Source organism: Strix aluco, chromosome 25, assembly GCF_031877795.1.
Source record: "Strix aluco isolate bStrAlu1 chromosome 25, bStrAlu1.hap1, whole genome shotgun sequence".
Taxonomy (NCBI): domain Eukaryota; kingdom Metazoa; phylum Chordata; class Aves; order Strigiformes; family Strigidae; genus Strix; species Strix aluco.
The window spans coordinates 8,811,336-8,833,972 of NC_133955.1; the positions used below are offsets into that span (position 1 = coordinate 8,811,336).

Sequence of the window (22,637 nt, forward strand, 5' to 3'; positions counted from 1 at the left end):
AACTCCTGATCTTTTTGGTTAAAGTAATACTTAGACCAATCATTCAGTTTTCTTGCTTGATAAAGTGTGACTGGGGAAATGGAGGGAGGGGGGCAGGGGGAGGGGGGAAAAAAAAGCACACAGACATCAACTATTTCACCTTGATGAAAGTCTCAATACAGCTATGGAAAGCCTAAGTATTTATTCTTTTACAGTACACTGGGTGCCGGCTGCAAAGAAGAAAAAAAAAAAGTATTCACTTCAGGCACAACTTCTTTCGTTTTAAATTTAAATCAGTAAAAGAAACCGGGTTTAGAAGCTGCAGTGTTCTAAGCAGCAGCAGATTTGTGCATTGTTTTAAATATATTTAAATTACCACACTGATGGCACACCTCAGCCTTATGAAATTCTGCACTGCATGTGTTTCAGAACGCTAAAAAAAAAAGTCAACCCCAGAAAGAGACTTTCATTGACCTCTAACAACTTTTCTGGCTAAAGGACTCAAGTTAAATGAAATATGAAAACATTGTAACATTTGGCCATCAACTTATCTGAATGTTCACACAGATTTTATATAAAGTTGAACTTATTCCACCCTCAAATGGTCCTCAGAGTTTGAGCAGAGTGAGCCTTCCGCTTCCACTTGGAAGGAAAGACATAATGCAGCTGAGCACTAAGGCATCGGAACACCTTGGCCAAAACAGCAACGAAAGCACAGAGCACTGTAGTGCAGAATTCCGTAAGGTCTACCAGAGTAGAGCTGTCTATAATGTTTACTCACATAGGCAATGTAGATTTGCAGTTACCAGTTGCGTTAAATGCACCATTCAAAACAAGCTTCTAAAATGTGATACTATAAGGCGCCACCTTAAGTTCTCCAGAATGCAACTGTGCATAATTTTAAAATGGTTTCATAAATTTATTTTAAACATAACATGAGAAGGTATTAAAACCGGTGTAATAGCTTCTTAGAATTTGGAGGAAGGGATGAATAGGGAGATATTCAGTACCCTTCACCAGCCCCACACTCAAGTCGTACAGCGGGTATGGGTTTGTGGATCAGTCTATAACACCAGCTTGACGGATCTTTCTCTCTGCACCAAATCCCTGCAAGGAAAACAAAACAAACTTTTAGCTCCAGCATCACGCTTTAAAGCAAAACTGTTCCGCTCCAACCAAGTACAGCATTAGCATGTTTCTAATTAGCCACAGTTGTCTTCAGAAACAGACACTAACAAAACAGGTTCTGTGGGTTGCTCTTCGTCGTCCCAGATACTCCAGATTCCAGACGCTTCACTCCTCCTGATCACCAAGTGGTGGCAGAACCTTATGTGAAAGTTTAGGCAGAAGGATTTCACTATCCCTGAGAAGGGGAGCAGGAGGGCGGTAAGAGAAGCAGCGAAGAGCCACTGCTGGCTACAACACAAGCAGCAACTGCTGGCTTCTACACCGCGTGCTCTTCTGAAACCACCTGCGACCGACCCAGGGTGCAGCACCCCCGACTTCGCACAGTCATCTGATCACACACAGCGGGCAACCAGCTCACCACGGAATGAAGCGGACACCACGCTTCAAACAGTTCAGGATTCCAAGACACGAAGCAATGTTGCGTTATCTAAGTTAAAACACAAACTGCAGTTATTCTGCAAGTTAGCCTTTTATTTTATGTACCTTTGAGTTATCCGGTCCCCTAGGCTGACGAAGAACTGTTAGACGAGGAGCATTGGCATCATCCAGATTAATGCTCTTCAAACGATTAACGAGTCTATCAGGACGTGGAGCAGCAACAGCCTTAGCGCCTTCGCTGTAACAGAGCCAACCACACAGAGCACCGGTGACTTCCCGGGGCGGCGCAAGCTGCCTCCTTTACAGTCACCTTCCCCATTAAGCCGTTAGCATAACCTGTCTGGTGTGCAAGTGGAACTTCTGCCTCAAAACCATTACTCCAAACACAGGACTTGAAATAGCAGTAGCGAACACCGGTATTCTCAAAAGGGTATTCTTTAGCAAGCAGAGGTGTTCCATTTACTCACACACACGTAAGTAACATTTCCTACACTTCTGTTCCCTTTAACTGCAACAATAAAAGGCTCACGAGTTGCCAGTAGGTAACAGCATAGCATTAACGTCTCTGAAGATGACGAGAACAGACAATTTTGAGAGCAGAAATTAAATGTTAGCCTCCTGTTACTGCAGAAGTGCTATCTCAAGTTAAGCAAAATTCAAATTGTGCAGTTTTCTTCAAAATGTGTAAGTAGATCAAAAGCAAAAAAAAAAAAACCCCAACCACCCATCACCCTTAAGAAATGACATGCCACAAAGAAAAGACTGTCTAACAACCCTGGTTTACTATTTAAAAATGGAAGTTGCTCTTCAGGAAACAGGTAGAGGCACTATGCTGGCCAGGGAGGCCAGCACCTACATCGGAACACCATCAGTTTTCTTAGCATTCATTAATTTCCACTTAAAAGGCTGTACCCAAGTTCCTGCTACGGGGGAAGCCTCTTAAGAATAGATTAAAAAAGAACAAGCTGTCTGTAGTCAAGAAAGGCTGGAGTTGTGCTGCTGCACTGTACTGGACACCCTACAACACGTGAGAGGCTCCGCTGCAGCCAGCTGGGGTTTCAGGAACAGCCAGCTCCGTTTAGCAGCAGCGTGCAGCCACGCAGACAGTGCCGGACCGAGTCACTTCAATCACAAATCCTCACCAGACACGCCACACGTTACAGGCACTGCATTTTCCTGTGCGCTGGTTCAGGATTACCGAGAACTCCACTTCATCCCCAGCCTGCAGCTCCACACCATCCTGAACTTCTTTGACATGGAAGAAGAGCTTTTTGCTGTCACCCACTTCATAGTTAATGAAACCGAACTGAAAGCCAACACATCACAAGGTTACTTCTTGATCCAAACAGAGGCAATGACTTACTCATTATGACAGTTTAACTACTTCTAGAAAAAACCCCTCAAGTGCCTAACAGAAGTAGAAATGCAGTTTCTACACTGAACAGATCATTCCATCTGGAAACAACGCTTCTGGAAGTCTAGGCACTCTTCTTGGGTTTGTAAAGTCACATTTAAACCGCAAAGCCTACAGAGCAAGTTCTGAAAACTGCTGAAGTCCTGGCAGTCTTATTAAACCAAGAGGAGTGCTGCTCATGTTTCTCTCCAACACTCCACTTTAAAAGTTATGCAGTAGAAACCACTCCATTTTTTGGTCTGTCACTGGCATGAGCCGTCAGTTACTTTCATGCACTGTTCTACTCGTGTATAAACAAGCAAAACTACCTAGCCTCTCCATAAACGACTACAGCTTCGTGCTGCAGAACTACAGAAATAGAAAGCATTCACAGCACTTAAATTTTCTAACCATTCTGAGATGCAACTAACTAGGACAACGATCAGTCTTTGCACTTCAGGTGGACTGTAATCACTGACTGCTAACGCTGCGAAGAAGCTTCTAGAAGCAGAGTATGTGCAGTTTTGTGTCTTTCTTTAAACACTTTTTTTAACGACCTGTTCAGCAGAAACTAGTTAGATTAATTTCTAGGACATCTCAAAAACAGGTCTTCAGGATCGCCCACAGCAGGAACCGCTGCCCAGGAGTGCCGATGTATCAGCACCAAACCAAGCACTGAGTTCAGCTTTACTGAAGTCATATAAACCAGCGCTTGGGTTCCCCAAACCTGCTTCCCTAGACCAGAGGATGGAGCAATCCGCTGGAGTACAAGCAGCTCCCCGGATTCATGCGCTGAGCTGGGTTCCCACCTGCTCTATGCCACTCAAGCAGTTATTTCCTAGTAACATGCATCTTGTCTTCACAGCAGCGATCGCTCACCTGGTCCTTCACGCATTCCACCGTGGCTCTGCGGAACGGTGTGATGTTAACAGCCATTGTTTGCCCATTTTGACCAAGAACACAGAGCTGAAACTTTACTGTCTCTCCCTTTTGCAGACAGTCACCTTTGTTTGCCATTCCAACAATTCCAAACGGATAGACCTCTCCTTTCATCTCACCTAGAGGAGGAAAAAACACAAGACAGAGTTGGGAGGTGTCCTTTCCTACCTGAGGGCATTCGGGTTTTTTTTTCCAGTATTAGAAAGGCTACTTTTACTGTCAGCTTAGTAATATGAATACAGCCTGTAATGTGAATAGAATCCTCAAGACCTATTCACAGTTTATTAACCTCCTACGCTTCTTGTGCATTTGGGAAAGGAGGATTTGTAGTTTAAAAGCAACAACTCTTACCATCCTCCATGACTTCAATCATGCCCTGGTATTCAGTCTGTGTGGGATCTACACTCCTCAAAGGACGAATTACTTTACCAGAGTAAACAGTTGGATCAGCTTCTTCAGTGATACCATTCACTGAAAAGAAACAGACAGTGGAAGAACAGGATGTTCTAGTCATACTTTATTTTAAAAAGAATTAGTAAGTGATTCAGATTGACCAGGAGCCAACAGTTTGCACTCCAAAACACCTAAGGCAGTGCACTCTCTCACCCAGTAAAACTGGAACAGCTTTAACACAGCAGGAAGTAATGACAGCTTTTCTAACCAAGACCACGCTTCCATTTCTAACATGGAAGCAGAAAAACCTTAGTTTCTCATGAAGCTAGAGGCCATGGAACTTGAAAAGCAAACCTAAGTATTTTACTTCTCTTCCATCCTCACTTCAATCGTTCCACATCTTTAAGAATCCATTTTTTGCCCCCAAGTCCTTAATACCCCCATCTGCATTCTTCCTGCAATTTTCCTTCTGTGAGATACAGCACAACTAGTGCAATTACTAGTTTGGCTACTTCTCCACTAGGTCTCTCCTTATAACCTTCCAACTGAAGAGGACAGAGCACAGTGAAGGTCCCAAGAGCTGCTACTGTCTACAGGACTGTTGCTCTGCACTTGTCTGTTCTCTGGAATCACAGGCAACATCCTTCAGGAAACCAATGACCACCACATTAAGCCTCATCCTCTTGGTCTACGTTCCAACTGTAAATAGATAATTAATGAACTTTATCCATCAGCACCTGCCAAGAGCCTTGTAAGCAGAAAATACCGCGTACAGTCTTACCTGCATGTGTTTTGTTCACCTTTTCTGCACTGACTTTGTTTCCTTTGCCTTTGGACAAGCTGTATTCAACAGTGTCTCCAAGTTCCAGGCTATCAATATCACCACAGTATTCACTACAAGAATATAATTATGTAAAATTTTCCTTTAGTCACATGACAACAGTGATGCTCATCCAACATTTACATAAGTGGATTAGAAACTATTTAACTAGCTCAGCACCTCACATTTTCAAGAAATCCTCATTCAAGTGAAGCATTTCAAACATCCAATACAACTGTATTTCTGGCCTGGGATTCAGAGGCACAGAACACCAAGACTGCTGACTAACAGAAAAGCCTGACCCAGTCCAGCAGAGACAATAAACGGAACTGGAGACACCTAAGCGTATATAATCTGTGTGAAGTCCAAACGGGCTTAACAGTCAACCCCCCGCCCACCCCCCCAACAAATAAAAATGAAATTGTCCTTCACCTGTAGTGGAAAAAGATCTCCTTATCATGATTGGCTGTTTCAATAAATCCAAAGTTATCTTTCAGGGCTGCCACGTATCCCAAAAGCCTCTTCGAGCTGTAATTGCGTCCCAGCATTCTGACAGAAACAGCTGTTTGCAGACCAGTTCTCTTCACTTCACAAACACAGAACTCAACCTGTTGAAGAAGTGCGTATCAACACTAGATAGAAAAAACCCAAACAAACCACAACTACCAACAAAAACACACCGAAACAACTCATTTCAAAGCTGTGTAGCTCTAATCAACACCTAGGCTCTCCAGGAAAGTAATCTTCTAGCCACTACTCTCCCAGAAACACTTCAGTCACTGACATTTACTGCATTCCCAAGAGTAGCAGTGGCACCAGTGGTATCTGCAAGGCAGGGCAGCCTCCAGCACTCAGCTTCCTGCACCCATTAACCATGAGAATCTGTTTACGTCAGTCGCCTCCTTTCGCTAACTTGTCACCAGTGGCCCACAGGAGGCATGTACCCAGCTTCGTTCACTTGTTTCAGGTTTTTAGAAACAGGAATCAGTGCTTCCCTAGCATGGCTCCTGAACACTGAGTTTTCAGGCTGCTCTTCAGATCTCTGAGCTCTTTCTCCCTTTCCATTGCCTCTCAAGCTAACGTGCTCATAAGGGTAATGCGCTCCCTCTTCAACATCCATCTTAAACGTCTCTATGTAATCTCCTCTTGATTATTCACGAGCAGAGTCCACTGTTGTAATGATAAGAATCCCTTGTTTAAACAGCATCATTTACATAGTAAGATACTATTTTCATGTATGCATCACCAGGTTTTAGGATATTTTTGAGTTATACAGAAGATTAAGCAACTCAAACCTAGGACAGAAGAAAAGAAACGGGTAACATTACAGATGCCTTGTCCTTCATTTGTTCTGAGAGGGAGAGCAAATCCAGTAACAAGGCAAAGAGAAGCTGACACCTCACAATGCACAGTAAATATTTCCCAATGGTAATCTTAGTTCTATTGCCTTATCTCCTATCTGGGGATTAGTAGATCCTTCCACATCCTTGGCCTGGTAAGGAATGGTCAGTTTTACTCCACAGTCATCATAAACAATTATTCCATCCTCAGCTTCCTAGAAACAAGACACCAGAATTCAGCAATCAGTCTCTTATTTGTAAGCAAACAAGTTTACTACATACAGTTCAAGCACTGCTCATTTCAGACACATCAGTTTTACAGTAACTGCTTGGTAGCTGGTGAAAAACACAACAAAGCAATCACCTCTGAGCAAGAAGCTTTAAATGATACTAGACAGTATTTTTAAAGCGAAGAAAGTATTACCACCATTTCCAGCAAGTATTTATTGGAAGTTTAAGTACTGTGGCACTGTTTAAAACAGCATGATGTAACAACAGAGGTTCTCCTCTAGCCCTAGAAACTTAATCTTAACCAATTCTATCCCACATCTGATGTACTAGGAGGTTGAAAGAAACTTCCCATCAAGTTCCTGGAAATTATTAAATGAAGCATCATTAACGATGCTTTTATCATCTTGTTTCACACACATTAGTTTTTACTGACTGCTGTCATTAGTATTCAATGTAATTCACATTAAGAGAGGATAGAGTGCTTCAAAAGGTTGAACTGCAGATTTTAAGGAAGCAGCCTCAGTCTCCAAAGCCAGGAACGCAGAACAGGCACTTCCCAAGTATAAGAGCAGCATTACCTTCTCTTTGCCTTTGTTCGGGCTAGTGGCTTTGGCTGGAGTGGCTTCTTTGTCTATAGTGCCCACAAAACGGTGGTCTGATTGGGTGTGGAAAGAAACCGTGCCCTTTGGAAGTTTTTTAATCCTTATAGCATGATTTCTTTGGGCAGACAACATATCCTGAAAAACAAGATTGATCAGATTTTAGATGGACTGCACATAATTTCTTTAAAAACTAAGATTTCTTAAAAGTATTAATCTTACTTACAGGAACGACAGTAAACTCTACTTCATCAGAAATATGGAGTTGATTTCCATCCATAATTTCACTGAAGTGAAAGAACATACGAGCATCTCGGTCCACACATTTAATGAAGCCAAAGCCATCTCTCATTGCTGCAATCACACCCTGAGAAGAGTCAAATGGACAATTACGGTTTTACTACTAGTATGTGACATCTGTCTGCGGAGTATGGCATAATCTGAACACAAGGCCTGAATCCTACGAAAACACTTCTTGGTTTATGTGATACGCTTCCTTGCAAACTGCAGTGCTAATGGCTATGGTCAATATGGTCAACCTGAAATGCAAACAAGGCAAAATTACCTAGTTTTTCAGCTTAATTTCTTATGAAGACTGAAGCGTAAAAGATTTATTTAAGCCATTAATGAGAAGGACTACAGTTAAAAGAACCTGACATTACTACTACACAGGGGACACAGCGTTGCAGGGGGTATCGCTACAAATACACGCATCATCCACGCACACGAAACGTACAAGAACCTGTATAAACAGGAAATAAAACCAGTGGTCAGAGGGAAGTTTAAAGAGAAAACCCATCAGATTTCCAGACACAAATGAAGAAATTAAAAACCTTTCTTACAAAGAAGCTTGTTAAAACAAGACTATCACATCCATGGGTGTATACTATGGTAAGCACGTTACATAATATTTTAGTAGCATTCCCGGTAACCACTAGTAAGGGAATGCTGAATGATAAACAGAACATACAGTGCTCCATCAACTGTCAAAAAAAAAAAATATAATCCATTTCTCACCCTGACCTCTGTTAGAGAAAAAAAAAAAAAAAAAGGCTCCATAAAGTTGCTGAAAGAGTCGATTACTCACGTTAGGAAGAACTAGTACCAGATCACGCCAGAGGCATTGAGCACGACAAAATTCATGAACACATTCAGTTCAACCCAGTTTCCACAGAGCCTTTAGAAAGTCTCAGGGAAGGTTTATAGGATTTGAATGACAATGCAAAGACACTTGCTACCTTCAGGAACATTTTTCTCTTATGTAGCTTCCACAAGCTCAGGAAAATCAGCTAACCTTTCTAGAAGCAGCCAATACTTGTCACCTCAATGACAGCTCAATTCAGGCAGACAAATATATCTAGCCAGAGTAGAAACGTAGGAAGTCTATAGTACAGAACGCCAAAAACTGAGAGGCTGAAGTAAAAGTTCGGTGGTTTTCTTAAAGCAAAGGGTCTCTAATTCACAGCTTATGGATGTGATAGCACTGTCATTGGACTGCAAATGAAACGGAAGGCAAACTTACAGTCTAGCTGGAATAGAACCAATGTTCCAAATTATAAAAACGAAATATATTCTTTAATACTGATTACCACATCCATCTTAGTCCCTGTAATCCACAAAGAGTTTTTTGTAAGTCATAGAATGCAGTTCTTTACCATCCTTCTGCTGGACCCTCAGAGATTGGCCAAAACCCATGAAATCCAAAGTAGTTAACTTTATTATATTAAAGGAAAGATGCACAGCATTAATTCTGAATTTTATACCATTTAGGCACTTTCAAGTGTACACTTGAGGACTGGAGTTCAGAAAAGGCAATGGAAGACACTAATGTTTTTTACATTAAGTTATTAAGACAAAATCTCCATGTTTTACTTTCATTTCCCCTCAAGAATTAAAAACTTAAAAGATAGATACTTGCCATTTCCCTAGTTTCATTAGTAAACTGGAAAGTATTGGGGAGAACCTCAATATTGGTGGCTCGTTCCAGTTTGTCACGTCTGTCTGTTGAAATATTGAATCGGACGTGGTCACTTTCCAGCAAGGTCACCTTGGATTTTGTATCTTTGTCTCCAAATGGAAGTTCTTTAGGAATCACAAAGTCAACTTTGATGCGGCCAGGTAATGGGTCACTCTAGCAGACAGAAAACCCAACAGAAAAAGTTAGTTCACCTACAAGACTCAACATAGCTACAGACAGAACAGTTGGCAGAAATACTAATGCTAACAGAAGTATGGATGACACCAAAAGCCTGCTGGACTTGGACCACTATGCTTCATTTCTACCACTCCTGATTTGTAATTCACTGTGTGTGGCCAAATGCAAGGTAGTGGTGGTTGTTGTTGGAGTTTTTTTTAAGCACCAAGCACGTATTGTCAAAGAAATTAAGACTATTTCAAGAATTAAGTTTATAACCATACTTACAAGACTTCTAAAAGGCAGTTTCTTTCTAAAGTGTCCAAAACACACAAAAACCCCACCTCAAAGCTTCCCAAAACATCAGACTCGCCTAAAACCTTAAGGGAAGTGTTCGTGTACGCTCTTTCCTCGAAGACAAACATTAAAGGTCAAGTTATCTGTCAAAAACCTCATTAACTGTTAATGCTCACAGGAAGCCATAGATCAGGCTTATTCCACAGGTTATTTTCTCCCCTTTTCCCTATGCTTTTGCCTTAAAGATACATCCTAAACCCACAAAATTCAATGGGAAACATTTGAAGCATTAAAGAAAACACATACTCCCCAATATACCACTACCCAAATTCTTGCTCTTTATAACCTTTAGAAAAATTGCAATACTATGACTGCTGTGAACAGTCATTACAGGTTAAGTCCAAGCTTACTCCTTTACTCTGACACGATGCTTATTCAGCAGACTGTTACAGGGAACGGGGAACATTTTTACTGTTTGACTGGAATCCAATACAATCAGTACAACATTTCACATAAACTTAAGTAAATACTGAAATTCACCTGGTTTTTGCTGGGTACTTTTGGAATTACTTTGGTTACAGTTCCTTCAAAATGTTCAATGCTGATATCTTCAAAAATGACAGTTCCTTGAGGCAGCAGTCTAACATCTGTTGCAACTTCTTTACCCTAAAAGCACAAAAAAAAAAAAAAAAAAAAAAAAATCAGTCAAATACCCACAGGAGAGGTAAAGTAACAGACATTTTCCAATAAACCTCCCTCCCCCTTCTTTTAACAAGTTAATTTGAGAAAACAGCTGTCCAGTTATGCTCTAGGATCTTGTCTTCAGTTTTTACTGGATTTTGTCTTACATTTCTGTCTTTGATTGTAAACTCCACATCATCACCAGGCTGTAAGGCTTCTAGGTCACCTTTAAATTCACTATAGTGAAAGAATATCTCCTTCACGACATCACCCCTCTCAATAAATCCAAAGGCTTCCTAAGAACAGAACAAAGTATTTAATAAATTGCCTATTCTCTTAACATACCAAGACAAAATTTTACAGGTTCTACAAAACACAATAAAAGACTATGACATACCAGTATAGCAGACTTGAGTGCACACAGGTAACAGACTACCACAAGAAATATATACATGGAAATAAATGGGACTTCCTTTGTCAAGAAGAGTATTAGTATCAAAGATTAGCAGTTTAAGTCATTTCACCCAGTTTACACCCACAGCTCCAAACTTTGAATAGCTCTTAATGCCCTAAATATATTACTTATAACACCACTTTGCAGAACAACATTTCATTTTCAAATGAAACTTCACAGCTAAAGCATCACTTACTTTCATGGCACAGACTACTCCTTGACAGCGGGCTTGTTTCTTTTTTAATAGCATAATGTTACGAGCACTTACAGCACCAGTACTAGAGGGAAAAAAAAGTAAACAGAGCAAGACTGAAGCAATTAAGATTATATTTCATAATGTCGTTTCAGTTCTTGGAACAGGTATGAGTTCTGTCTGACTACTAGAAGTATGAAGTCAGAAAAACCATATGACTTACTGTTTATTTGTATCAATTACAAAGTTTATTTTATCTCCTGTTTCCAGCTGTACATTTCCTTCAACATCCTCCGGGGTGTAAGTCAGGTAAAATACTTCCTGTAAATTAACATTGACTAATATTACTCTATTTGCAAAACAGTTGTTTCAAAGAAAGACTAGCACAGTTTTAATAACAATATCTGCTATTAAAGAAATTAATTTAGTGAGAAAATCTAAAATGATCAAACACAGCATGCAAAAACATTTTTTCCATCGTGCTGTTTTGACGAGTCTGTAACAAGCAACTTAATTCGAAAGGTTTGTACGTGGCCATCTTTAAATGTCAATTTCTAAACTTTAAAAGTTCAAGATAAGAATACATGAACATTACACAACCCAGCTTCATTAAGTTTTAAAAGAGAAAAACAACTATGTGGCTCTATATAAAGTTCTCCATAGATATAAGCAAGCAAGCTGTCAAATTAACATTCCTGTTTGTAGTAATTACCAAAGCATGCTTTTATTTTTTGCCAAGAACTACAGTTCTTAATGTCAATTGTCTACATTAAATTGCACCGATTTTTTTGCTCATAGACCACAGTGATGGATCAGTGAAGAGTTCAAGTAAAATACATAAGCTTTACCCCATTACGTTCGTAGCATACACTCCCTGTTGGACTCTGACCCGGGGCAGCTGGAGATTTACTCTCTAAATTGTGAGGAACAGCGCACACAACCTACCAGTCAAAAAAAAAATCCATTGCTAGTCATTTCAGGAGCAGATTGTTGAATACAAAATGAGTCTCAGTATCCTCTACTATGCACTCAGGGATGCACTTCTAGTGTAAGTCAACAGGGAATGCCACGCTGCAAAGTTTCCATCAGACAGAACGCCTTGGAGCTAAGCAAGAGCTCAGCCTGAACCCCTGAATTTTTACCAGAACAATAAAAATATTTTTCAGTGTAACTGTATACTGTATGTAGTTAATATGCTTGATAAATTTAATCTTCTGTACTGGAGTAAAGGATGGAAATTATGCATGTATAGAAAACAGGTACTAACTTGTCCATTTATTCGTTCTTCAGGTAATATTTCTGGTTTTATCTTCACCAATTTAATAGCAATAGGTTTTCCAGTTCGGCGATCAGAAGACACTTCAAACTCAACATCATCTACAAGACAATCAAACATGGTAATGGCGTCACAGAATTTTGTTTGGGTTTTTTGGTTTTTTAAATCACTAAATGGTTACATTTGATAACTCACTGCTTGCAGCCAAACATAACAAAGTAAAACTCAGGTGTTTTTGTTACCAAGGAAGGACACTCTATTTGTAAATATTTCTCCGGTTATTCTGTTTATTCACTCCTGTTGCTAATGAACTACTCTATCATAATGGCTTGCCCCTCAGTAATTCCCTCCCCCTGCCCCACTCACTATACAGCAGACTTCACACTGAAGTGCAGACAGCGTAACACATGCCGTTAAACAGTTCAGAAACCTCACTGCCGTGTTAATTAGTAGCATGAAGTAGCATCCTCCCCATTCTGAAAAATAACTGGCCATCCTCAAACTAACTCTAAAAAAAGAAATACTGAGTACGTGAGGTATATTCTTCCACAGTCGAAGCACTTGCTTCCATCTCAGTTATATGAGTTTGACCTAACACTGCACCTTTTCCAGAATGGCCACAACTGTATTAATTACAAGCTGCACAAAGCTCAAGTGCTGTAAAGGTCTCTCATCAGGAGTGGTAGATTATGAATTCAGTTGTCCCTCTAGCCCACCAGAAGCAAGAGCATGCATCTGTTCATGCCACAAGATAAAAGGATCTTCTCCAGCAAGTGAAAAAGACTGGACTTCTCTCAGTCAAGAAGCTCTGAAAGTTGTCCAATTACCTCCTACTTTGAGCTCCTGTAAGTTGCCATTATACTGTGAACAGTGGAAGAACAGTCTAGCTTGCCGTTCTGAACACTGAATGAATCCATAAGAGGTCAGCAGTTTTTCTATAACCCCAGTCTCACGCAGCGCTGCCGAAGTACCATTGGGGTACCCGTTGTGTCCATTGTTGTGGAGCAGGTTTGGATCAAAGCTCATCTGTTTAAAAGAGAGTGGGGAAAAATAAATAAATAAAAAAACCCACAAAAAACCCCTCTACTTAAAATAAGTTTCCCTTCTCCATGCCCACATAACAGAATAACAAACACAAAGAGCCCGTGGAAGTTATTGTAACAAGCAAATTCTAACCATTTTTAAAATACAGAAAGAACACCAAAATAGTCAAGATTCGTAGAACAATAACCCTTAAAATTCAGACAGGCAACACACAACACTGAAGTAAACCTTGCTTGGACCAAAACAAACTTCTGACTTTCTGAAGTATACCTCAAAGTACTCCCACATTCACCATTTCACACCAGAGCATGAAAATATCTAAAGTATCTGCTCTTCCAAATTAAACAGGTAATTAGGAAAATGCAACAGTTATCAACAAACAGAATTAGGTTCACATCTCTGCAAAGTTTGTCCCTACTTTGTCTGTTCAGTCTTTCATACTAAAAAAATGGTTTTAAGTATTTAAACATTTTTGCAGTTATGGAATTAATACCCAGAATTAAAACTTAAACTAACATTTCTGTGGCATAGGAGGTTCAAGTGCTAGAGAGACTGAGAAAACTTGAAACCAACATTAAACTGAAAAAGTTAAAGCTGTAATGAACTGTTAAATTAACTTACATCCATGAAAGCCTTTCTTTGGGGGAGTGGGGGGGTGTCTTTTCAAGGCACAGACTCAACCTTGAAATATCCACAAGTCCCTTTTACTAACTCATTGGCTTTTTGATGAGCAAGTCTCCTTCTATTTACAGGTTAGCAATTAAATCAGCTGAAATGTCCTAAACACCTTAATTCAAGAAAGACTACTGAAGCAACCCTCCCCCCTCCCCAAACAGTCAATATGCATCCTAAGATACAGTATTAGAGGGTTTTATTTGTTTCAGTTTCCAGAGTATTTATTTTGGAAACAGAATGAGACTGCATCGTTCTCTGCTTTGGCGCTGCATCAAGCAGAAGAGATTCAAAACCAGCCAGCAATATGCTTAGATGAAAGACACCCAAGCAACTTGTAAAACAGTCATACTTCTTACTCCAATACAGACATCAAGGTACTCAATGTATTAAAAGGTATAGTTACAGCACGTCTTATGCTGTTTGGAAATCAGTTTAAAAGTGATCAAAGAGCACTGAAAAACACCGGCTGTGAAGTTCTGAGGCAGAAATCTGTATTTTTTAAGCAAGACCGATGTTAAAAAAATATATTGGGAACAACTGTGAGAAATAAGGATTGACAAGAGTTCTGACCTCCAAGAAAAGAAGGAAGACATCAGTCCTCACACCACTGTACAAGCAACTGCTCAACAGCAGTTAGCCTTCAACCACTAATCCCAAATGCTTCTAAAAAAGATGCTAGTGCTGGTTAATGGTGAAACTGTTAAGCATAACCCATACTGGTTTCTTTTCCCTGGAACACTTCCACCTTCGTGCTATGGCTTACATGTTATTTTAATTAGACTTTCATGCAAAAAGGATGTTGTACCAGAACCTAAGAGGTATTTTCATTCACTTCATTTTGCAGGAGGAAGTGATGTTTTGATGTGAGAATTTCTAAGAAAGGTTTCAGGAAAAAAACCAAAACTGATACTTCATAATTGCTTGGGAGAAGACCAAATGCTTAATATTGGCTGAAAAACTGTTGATACTAAGTATGTTAAGAAGTGAGAATATATTCACGAGGAAACCAACCCCATGACTTCCTGTGCTACTGAAACACGTTGACATTGCTGCCCTGGCCTACAGATCTCTGGCACGGGGGAGTCCCCTTCTGTTTAAGACCCACATGTTGTAGGTGCAGATGAAGAGAAACACAAAAGAAGAAAAGGTAAGGGAGCTACAGGAGGCAGGAAAGAGATCTCACAACACTGTATAACGGCTCTCCACCTCATACAGCTGTGACAGTGTAGTGCACTGCTGGAGGGCTACAGAACTGGTCAGTAGTTACAAAGCGTTAACCACCCCCAAACTCTCTAATCTCTGAACTAGTACATCTTACGGTAAAATTTCTGTAATATACACTGCTTATTTTCTTGTTTTACACCTCATTTTTCTTTCAATTTTTAAAATGAGTACCAGTAGTAGGGCCAACTGTTGCACAAAACCTGCAAATCTCAGTGGAAAAACGCTCCAGAAGCCAAGGTGTGCATATACACCCCCCCATGCAGAAACAGCTCCCAAGGCTGTATGCTCTGTTAAGCTATACAAAGAGAACTACCAAAAGCCTCATGTAGAGTCTCTTTCAGCACTGTGCTGCTTCCCACACACTACAAACTCTTGCAAGGAAGGGACTACCTTACTACCCAGATTCCCCTCTCATACTTCAAAGGGAGGGCTGAAAAAGTTGAACCAAGGAGTTAGTTTCTAGTTCATTGATTATATTATGAGTAACTTCACATAACTGACAGAGGTCTCAGTATAGTTATCAGAAGACAAATATTTAATATTAGTATATAATTTCAGCTCCATCATATTAGCATTTGCCCAAACCTGTGAGTCCCAATATATGCTATGCAGCAGCTCTTGTATGTGGGCAGATTAAGTTGAAGAGTTACACATGGGAAAACCTAACTCTCCAAGAACACTGGAGAGTTTCCTCTCTCATTACATTCACTAGTAATTTTCCATGCCTTGTGAATTTTCCTTTGTCAAGAACAGCAAAGTAAAGCTGAGAGGAAACACCTGAAGATCCCCATTACGATACACAAAAGTTACAGATGATGGCCATCTCCCTGCACTGCACCCTTATGGCAACTTCCGGAGGACCTGCAACCTAGAACCAACTTTACTTGTGATTGTTTCAATCCTTTAATCCTTTTCTACTTTACCTAATGTAATGTACAGTAATTTTGCTATCAGCTTTAGAAATGAGTCTGTTCAGGCACATTTGACACTGTCAAAAACTTCAGGAGAATGAAAATACTCTATTTCAACACAGAACCATAGCACTAGTGCAAGAAAACATTACAACATGGTAGTTTACAAATATCAAGTAAAGTATGTAACTGCTATGTGAACAGCTGGTTCACAGCCAGGTTCAATATAAATTTCATTGCCACCATATTCAGACTGATAAGTCTCCATCCTGTCCCAAAATGAAGCAACAAACTGCATTACATAAGGTCTTCTAGAACAAGACAATACTGCATTTTTTTCTGTTTCTCTGTCCTCAGAGTGGCATGATAAGCCACAGTATAACAGACAAACAGCTATTCAATCTCTTCATTTGAGCCAATACTGCTCCCTCTTATTCTACAATTATGAAAACTCAAGTATCAGGATGCCCTACAAACCTGTGGTAACTGGCATTAAGTCAACGCTCTTACATGTTCAAGTCAGTCATAAAATACTGACATGTCAGAAAATAGTGACTCAGAGACCACGACCTCCAGCAGAGACCCCTGGAGAACTCCAGTCCATGCTCCTCCTCCTCCAAGGCCTCCTGCCAACAACAAAGGCAGCCACGGCTTTGTCTGAGTCCTGAAAACCTCCAGTGGGGAGGTTCCACCACCTTCCTGGGTTAACTGTTGCAGCGCTGTGCTACTCTCCTAGCAAAGATGTCTTTCCCTCATGTCCAGCCTAAACTGCTCAAGGGACAAAAGCCACAGGAGCTGCCTCTTTCTTACGCAGTGGATTATGTTTAAAGGACACATTTACTCAGAGTATCTAACAAAAAAGCACTATACAAAGCTGCTAAGAGATACAGACTAGTTCCTGTCAGCATCACTCCAACAGATGAACCCTCATCTTTTGAGGAAAGCAACAGCCGAAGTGTTTGATTTTAAGCCATCCTAGAGTTTGAAATACTTTTCAAAAATAAATTGGTCCTGCAAGTAGGTGGCTGGGAGAAGGGAAAATGATGTATCATTATACCTTTTCCCAGAAGAATAATAGGCAAGACCATTAACCCATTCTGAAAGCTCAAATGAGCATGACAAATGCTTTTTGCAAGTAATTTACAAAATGGACACTTCACATCTCCATACAAACTAAGTGCACAAATACACGTACATCCCTGTCACAGACATTAAGTAATACTACTAAAGGTACATCAGATACAGAAAATAACAAAAATCTACCTAAAAATCAAGTTCAGAATAGCCTATTTTAGGGTTAGAAAACCACACTGCTGTAGTCTCTTGCCCAAAGCCTACCATTGCATGACACCATTCGAACAGTTTGAGTTTAAAGGAGTATTAGTAGTATAACACAAAGAACTCGTCATCAATCATCTAAAGCCTGACAACTGAAGTTCACACAAAGATACACTCCTCAAGGTGGCACTAGAATTTGCTGTAGAAAGACAGACACATTTTAACATCGGCAGTCTTACCAGATGCTTGTCATATTCCTACACCTGTTCAACCACAATGTTACAACAAAGCAAAACAAAAATCAAACACAATGTCCATTTATACGTATAACCAGAATTATTGTCATAAAACTGTTCCTTAAGAAGCTTTTAGCAATAGGCTACAACCTATTAATGTACCAACAAGACTTGCTTGAACCTACAATATAATGGTTATATACTGGACCCCAACAACTCCCTGGCTATGCTGTCGACTACCAACAGTTCACTCCCAACAGCTGATTTGCAACACAGCTGACCTGACACTTTGCAAGAACGAGAGCAATGAACCCCACCAATACAAGTTCTCAGGGGAAGAAAAAACCCACCTTGCAGTAAGGTTTAAAGATGACTAAACAGAGGATATTTGAAAAAAAAAAAAAGGGATTGGAACCACAACACTACCATTACTAGAAGACAGAAACATTCATAACCAGCTCTCTGGGGTTATAAATATTGTTAAATAGAACCACATTGCAGGTACTATTAATTCATTGTACTACTACTAAACCAACGTTACAGCAGAAGAGTGCTAAAAAAGCCCCTAACAAAACCCACACCCTTTTGTTGACAACTTGTTTCCTATTAAGTTTAGAAATACATATATATAACTCTATATACCACATGCACCAACCTCGCAGTGATATTCAAATATTGCACTTTCAGTAGTATTAGCCGATTCTTCTGTTTCAGCACAAGTTTCTAAGGATGAAGACCGCTATTATTAAAAAAAAAAGAGAGAGAGAGAGAAAGAAAAAAGATAGCAAGAGAACGTGATCTATCAAGCTAATAGAGAATGCAAGTGCTGCTGCCCTGGGCAGTTTCAATGCAGCACTGGAGAAAACAGAGACTACTAGCAGCGTTGGGACGTGCTCTTTTGAAGCTGTTGAGTAGGCACAAACTTCTTGTTTCAGATCAAGCCTTGTATCTTCAGTGTAAGTTTCCTCTTCTTTGGTCTTGAGTTGTTGTTACGATGTGGTATATTCTTTTCCTGATCTGAACTTGAAGCAGCAGTTTCAGGTGGTAAATTCTGTTCTGTTCCACTTCATACTGGAGAAAGGAAAAAGATACACACTAAGTATCACTTTAAAAGAAATTCCAGATCAGTCCTAGGTGTTTCTACAAAAAGGCGCATTTCCTCTACCTTAATACTGTAGGTTTGATCCATGCTAGGAAAGATTTTTACAGATATATGTGGCATTCCCATTTTCAGTTCTATTTTCCAAAAAACTCTACCTCCAAGCCAGTGATAGGGTATTTCCAATCTTAAACTCTTCAGATGCAGTTAGGCATTTCGGGAAAGGTCCCAGTTTGTACAATTAAAACAGCAACTTCATTTTGATGAATAGCAGCACCATTTAATGAAAGTCTTGGTCCTCCTATCAATAACTTTACATAGGTGCCGTCTCATAATTTAATTAATAAGTGCTTGCACAGACCTTCAGAGTATTTCACCTTCAGGGTGTATGTGGGGAGGAAGTAGAGTTTCCTGCTGATTTTTGTTCCAAAAAGTAAGTCCAGGACTTGCAATACCTGAAACACCTTTAGCTTGGTATAAAAATAAACAAACTTCTCAATTATACGTACAGATGCTGTATGCCTGTTCTACACAGATCACACGCACCCTGGCACAGCATGTAAAATAACTGCAGAGCCATTCTCTGGACTTATTACGTGTTTGCAAAACATTGATTTCATATAAATAATATTTGTCTAGATAACATGAGCGAAGCCTCTGTGCAACAGTAACTAGATAATAATTCTCTCCTACAGTTTTCCAGCACCACTTTGTGTTTTCATGAGAAAGTGCTTTAGACAAACTGCCACCCACCACTGAAACCTTACAGAAAAACAGAAGGGTTTTTGAAAATAAATAAAATCAAGTTTTGATTTGAGTTTGTTGCTTATTCAGTAGATAGAGAAAAAAAGGGGGAGGAGATTTTTGTGGGCAAAAGGTGCTAAGAAGCAACACCGCTATGAGTCTGTGGATAAACTAGCATGTTATGCAGTAACCTAAAGGTATGAAGCATCAGAGCACAACTCTTCCACGTCATTCCACAAGTCCCACACCAAGTGAGCAAAAATACGGACAAAGCCTATTTCTCCACTGTAGTGGGAAAGTGAATTTCACAATTTACACTGAGCTTTGAATTCCCTTTAGTGAACTTGAAAGAGTCAACTTAAGTGACTGAAACATGAATGCAAAGACATTTAACTCTCACCACAGTGAAAATGCTGACTGCAGTCAGCTATTACAAATAAGAACTCTGAACACCAAAAGCACATGATGGCTGCATGCAAACTCGTCACCCCATTTTCACAGAAGTTTGTATTTTAATGACCTCTTCTCCAGATGAAGCATCTTCCATTAGTCACCACTCGGAAAAACTTCCAGCTGAAGTAAGTTTTCTTGTCAGACCATTACACTCACATGAATGAGACCAAATAAGAAACTAGACGAGTGCAGCAGAAAGCACTATCTGGTATGAAAGGTTTGCAGTGAAGATTCAGTTATAAAAAAATATAAATCAGAAGACACAAAGCTATTGCAAAAATAAGATCCCCAGACTTTTCACATACCTCCATACTAGATTCAGGGAACTTACCACAATCTCTTTCAGGATAGTATTATTTTCTGGACAGCATTTCAGATCTCAAATGAGCATCCCCCCCGAGCAAGCTCAGGAGGAATGGAGCAGGCATACACTGTGTCACAGGAACTGCACTGAGACACTTCAGAATATTTTTATTCATGTACTCCTCTCTCATCTAATTAGACTAATATTATTAGAGCTCTACTAGAGCTGTAACTTGTATCATGTTACATTTCTCATTTTTCTGGGCATAGAATATATCACATTTTCATATAATAATCAAAACACTACTTCTGCCCAAGTATGACTAAAGCTAATTTTGTCAGGTAATGGAATAAGGCTGAAGTTTTTCCTTTCAAAGACAGTTTGATTTGATAACAAGATTGGTTTACCGCACTTATTAAAAAAAAAAAAAAGGGGGGGTTTGTCAAGCAAGCATAATTCAAGAACAACAACAACAACAAAAAAAAATCACAGTGTGTGTGTCTGTCTCAAATTCTTTACTTTTTAATTCAGCTGCTATAAATAATCCTCCAAATGGTAAACACCCTAAGCAGCTGCCCAGCCCCCAAGTCACACTGGGTTCTGCATTTGTATATTTACAGCTGAAAGGATTAATGCAGAGGCAGGGAAGAGCTATACAAGTCCGGTTCCTGAAGTCTTTCAGGTGCAGATTTTGCTTAAGAACAGTAAGTCACATAAACCTGCTGTCAGCCAGAAAGCATCTACAGAGCCCTAGAGTAGAACCTGACTGACTAAGAACAGTTTTGTTTCCCATTTTCTTCTCAAAAAGAGGTGACTGCAAGAACACGCGTTTTACGGTACTAGAACACGTGCTTCTAGAAACAGCCATCTCTTACATGACTAAGACCAAATTCAAAAAAGATAAAACTTTATATTTTCAGTATGCAGGCACAACATGGCTATTGGCTGCTTCGAGATAAAGCTGTTCCGTATCTTTTCAGACGAAAATCAGAAACAAACACCAGCTCTCGAGCACCCCAACCAACACCCTATAGCGAAGAAATCAGCTACCAAGGTTCCCTAGGTTAGGGAAGTCACTTTCACGGCAAAAAAATACATGTATGGGGGGGGAAAAAAAGTTAAAGAACTTTCAAGGACGTCTGTGAAGGCATACATACACATAGGGTTGTTTTAAGAAAATCCTAAAAACAAAAGCCCCTTTTCTTTTGGAGGGGGTGGAGCTCGGGGAAGAGCCCGGGGCTTGTTCCTCATCCAGACAACAGCACACCGGGCCCAGAGCGGCGGGGACTCGCCGCAGGCCTCCGGGAGGGGCCCGGCGGCGCCGCTCCTGCGCTGCACCAAGATGGTGGCGGCGGCGCGGCGGCCCCGGCGGGGGGCGGTGCCAGCGGCCCCGGCAGCAGCGCGCGGGCGGGCGGGGGCCGCGTCTGCGGGAGGCGGCCGGCGGCGGCCCCGCGCCATGACGGCGCAGAGCCCGGCCCAGGGCCGCCGCTCCCCGGCCCAGGGGCGGGCGCGGCGGAAGGAGGGGCCGCCCCGCCGCCCTCCCCGCACACAAAGGGGGGCGATGGCGGCCGCTCCCCGCACACAAAGGGACGGGGGCCCCGGCTCTGCGCCGGGCGGGGCCGCGCGCGCGGCACGCCGGGAGCAGCCGCCCCGCCCCGGTAGCCCCCGCGGCGCGGCCCCGCCCGGGGCCTGCCGGGACCCGTAGTCCCCGCAGCGCCGCCCCCGGCCCGGCCCGGCGCTCCCGGCCTGCAGGCCCCAGGCCGCCCCGCAGCCCCGCCGGGCCGCGCAGCGCGCCGGGAAAGCGAGTTCCGGCGCCGCCGTGGCCCCGCCCCCGCGGCCGGGCGGCGCTCCAGCCCCCGAGAGCCCTGGCGGCGGGGCGGCTGCCCGCGGGGCGCCGCGAAGCGGAATGCGCGCGCCGCCCGGGCCCGCGGCCGCCGGCCCCCCACCCCCCCGCGCGGGGCCGACGATGTAGGCGCCGGCCCTCGCCCCCCCCCCCCCCGCACCGCACCGCCGCGGGGAGGTTCCAGGCACCACGACCCCACCGAGACGGCTGCGACAAGAGACAAACGGGCGGCGGGCGCAGAGGCGGCCGCTGCCTCCCTCGCCGGCTCCCGGGGGCCGCAGCGCCCCCTCCGTGGTGCGGGCGCCGCCTGGGCGGCGACAGGGGCGGCCGCGGCCCGCCGCGACCCGTACTCACCCCAACAGCTCAGCGCCCCCGCTCCAGCGCCGCCATGAGCAGCACGGCCCCGCACGTAGGAACAAATCCGGCCTCTCGCGAGAGCGCGGGGCGGCGCCGCGCCTGCGCTCGGCCCAGCCCAGCCCGGCCCGGCCCAGCCCGGCCCGCTGCGCATGCGCAGGGCACGGCCCTTCCCGC

The 22,637-nt window shown here is 42.1% G+C and overlaps 1 protein-coding gene across 2 annotated transcripts; it reads right to left on the bottom strand.

Moving 5' to 3' along the window:
- Nucleotides 1–133: 133 nt before the first annotated feature.
- On the bottom strand, nucleotides 134–22,567 carry CSDE1 (cold shock domain containing E1). Of its 2 annotated transcripts, XM_074850346.1 has the most exons (20): nucleotides 22,461–22,567; nucleotides 18,319–18,734; nucleotides 13,123–13,321; nucleotides 12,287–12,396; nucleotides 11,868–11,960; nucleotides 11,243–11,340; nucleotides 11,023–11,104; nucleotides 10,540–10,668; nucleotides 10,232–10,357; nucleotides 9,179–9,391; nucleotides 7,487–7,627; nucleotides 7,240–7,398; nucleotides 6,538–6,645; nucleotides 5,523–5,698; nucleotides 5,052–5,164; nucleotides 4,229–4,348; nucleotides 3,818–3,996; nucleotides 2,688–2,851; nucleotides 1,651–1,783; nucleotides 134–1,086 (listed from the first exon to the last, which is right to left on the bottom strand). In XM_074850346.1, the coding sequence occupies exons 3-20, from the start codon at nucleotides 13,319–13,321 to the stop codon at nucleotides 1,039–1,041; spliced, it is 2,391 nt and encodes a 796-aa protein (XP_074706447.1). In that variant the 5' UTR covers nucleotides 18,319–18,734; nucleotides 22,461–22,567; the 3' UTR covers nucleotides 134–1,038. The 2 variants fall into 2 exon arrangements, with proteins under 2 accessions (XP_074706447.1, XP_074706448.1); XM_074850347.1 differs by lacking the exon at nucleotides 11,868–11,960.
- Nucleotides 22,568–22,637: the final 70 nt, after the last annotated feature.

What these genes read in the sequence shown, in the direction of transcription:
- CSDE1 (XM_074850346.1), bottom strand. Translation starts at nt 13,321, where the DNA reads ATGAGCTTTGATCCAAACCTGCTCCACAACAATGGACACAACGGGTAC. An exon ending in ACAGGAGCTCAAAGTAGGAG is followed by an intron (nt 12,397 to 13,122) that starts GTAATTGGACAA and finishes ATTGTCTTGTAG; the next exon opens with ATGATGTTGAGTTTGAAGTG. An exon ending in TGTAACGTGTGGCGTGTCTG is followed by an intron (nt 1,784 to 2,687) that starts GTGAGGATTTGT and finishes GCTCTGTTACAG; the next exon opens with CGAAGGCGCTAAGGCTGTTG.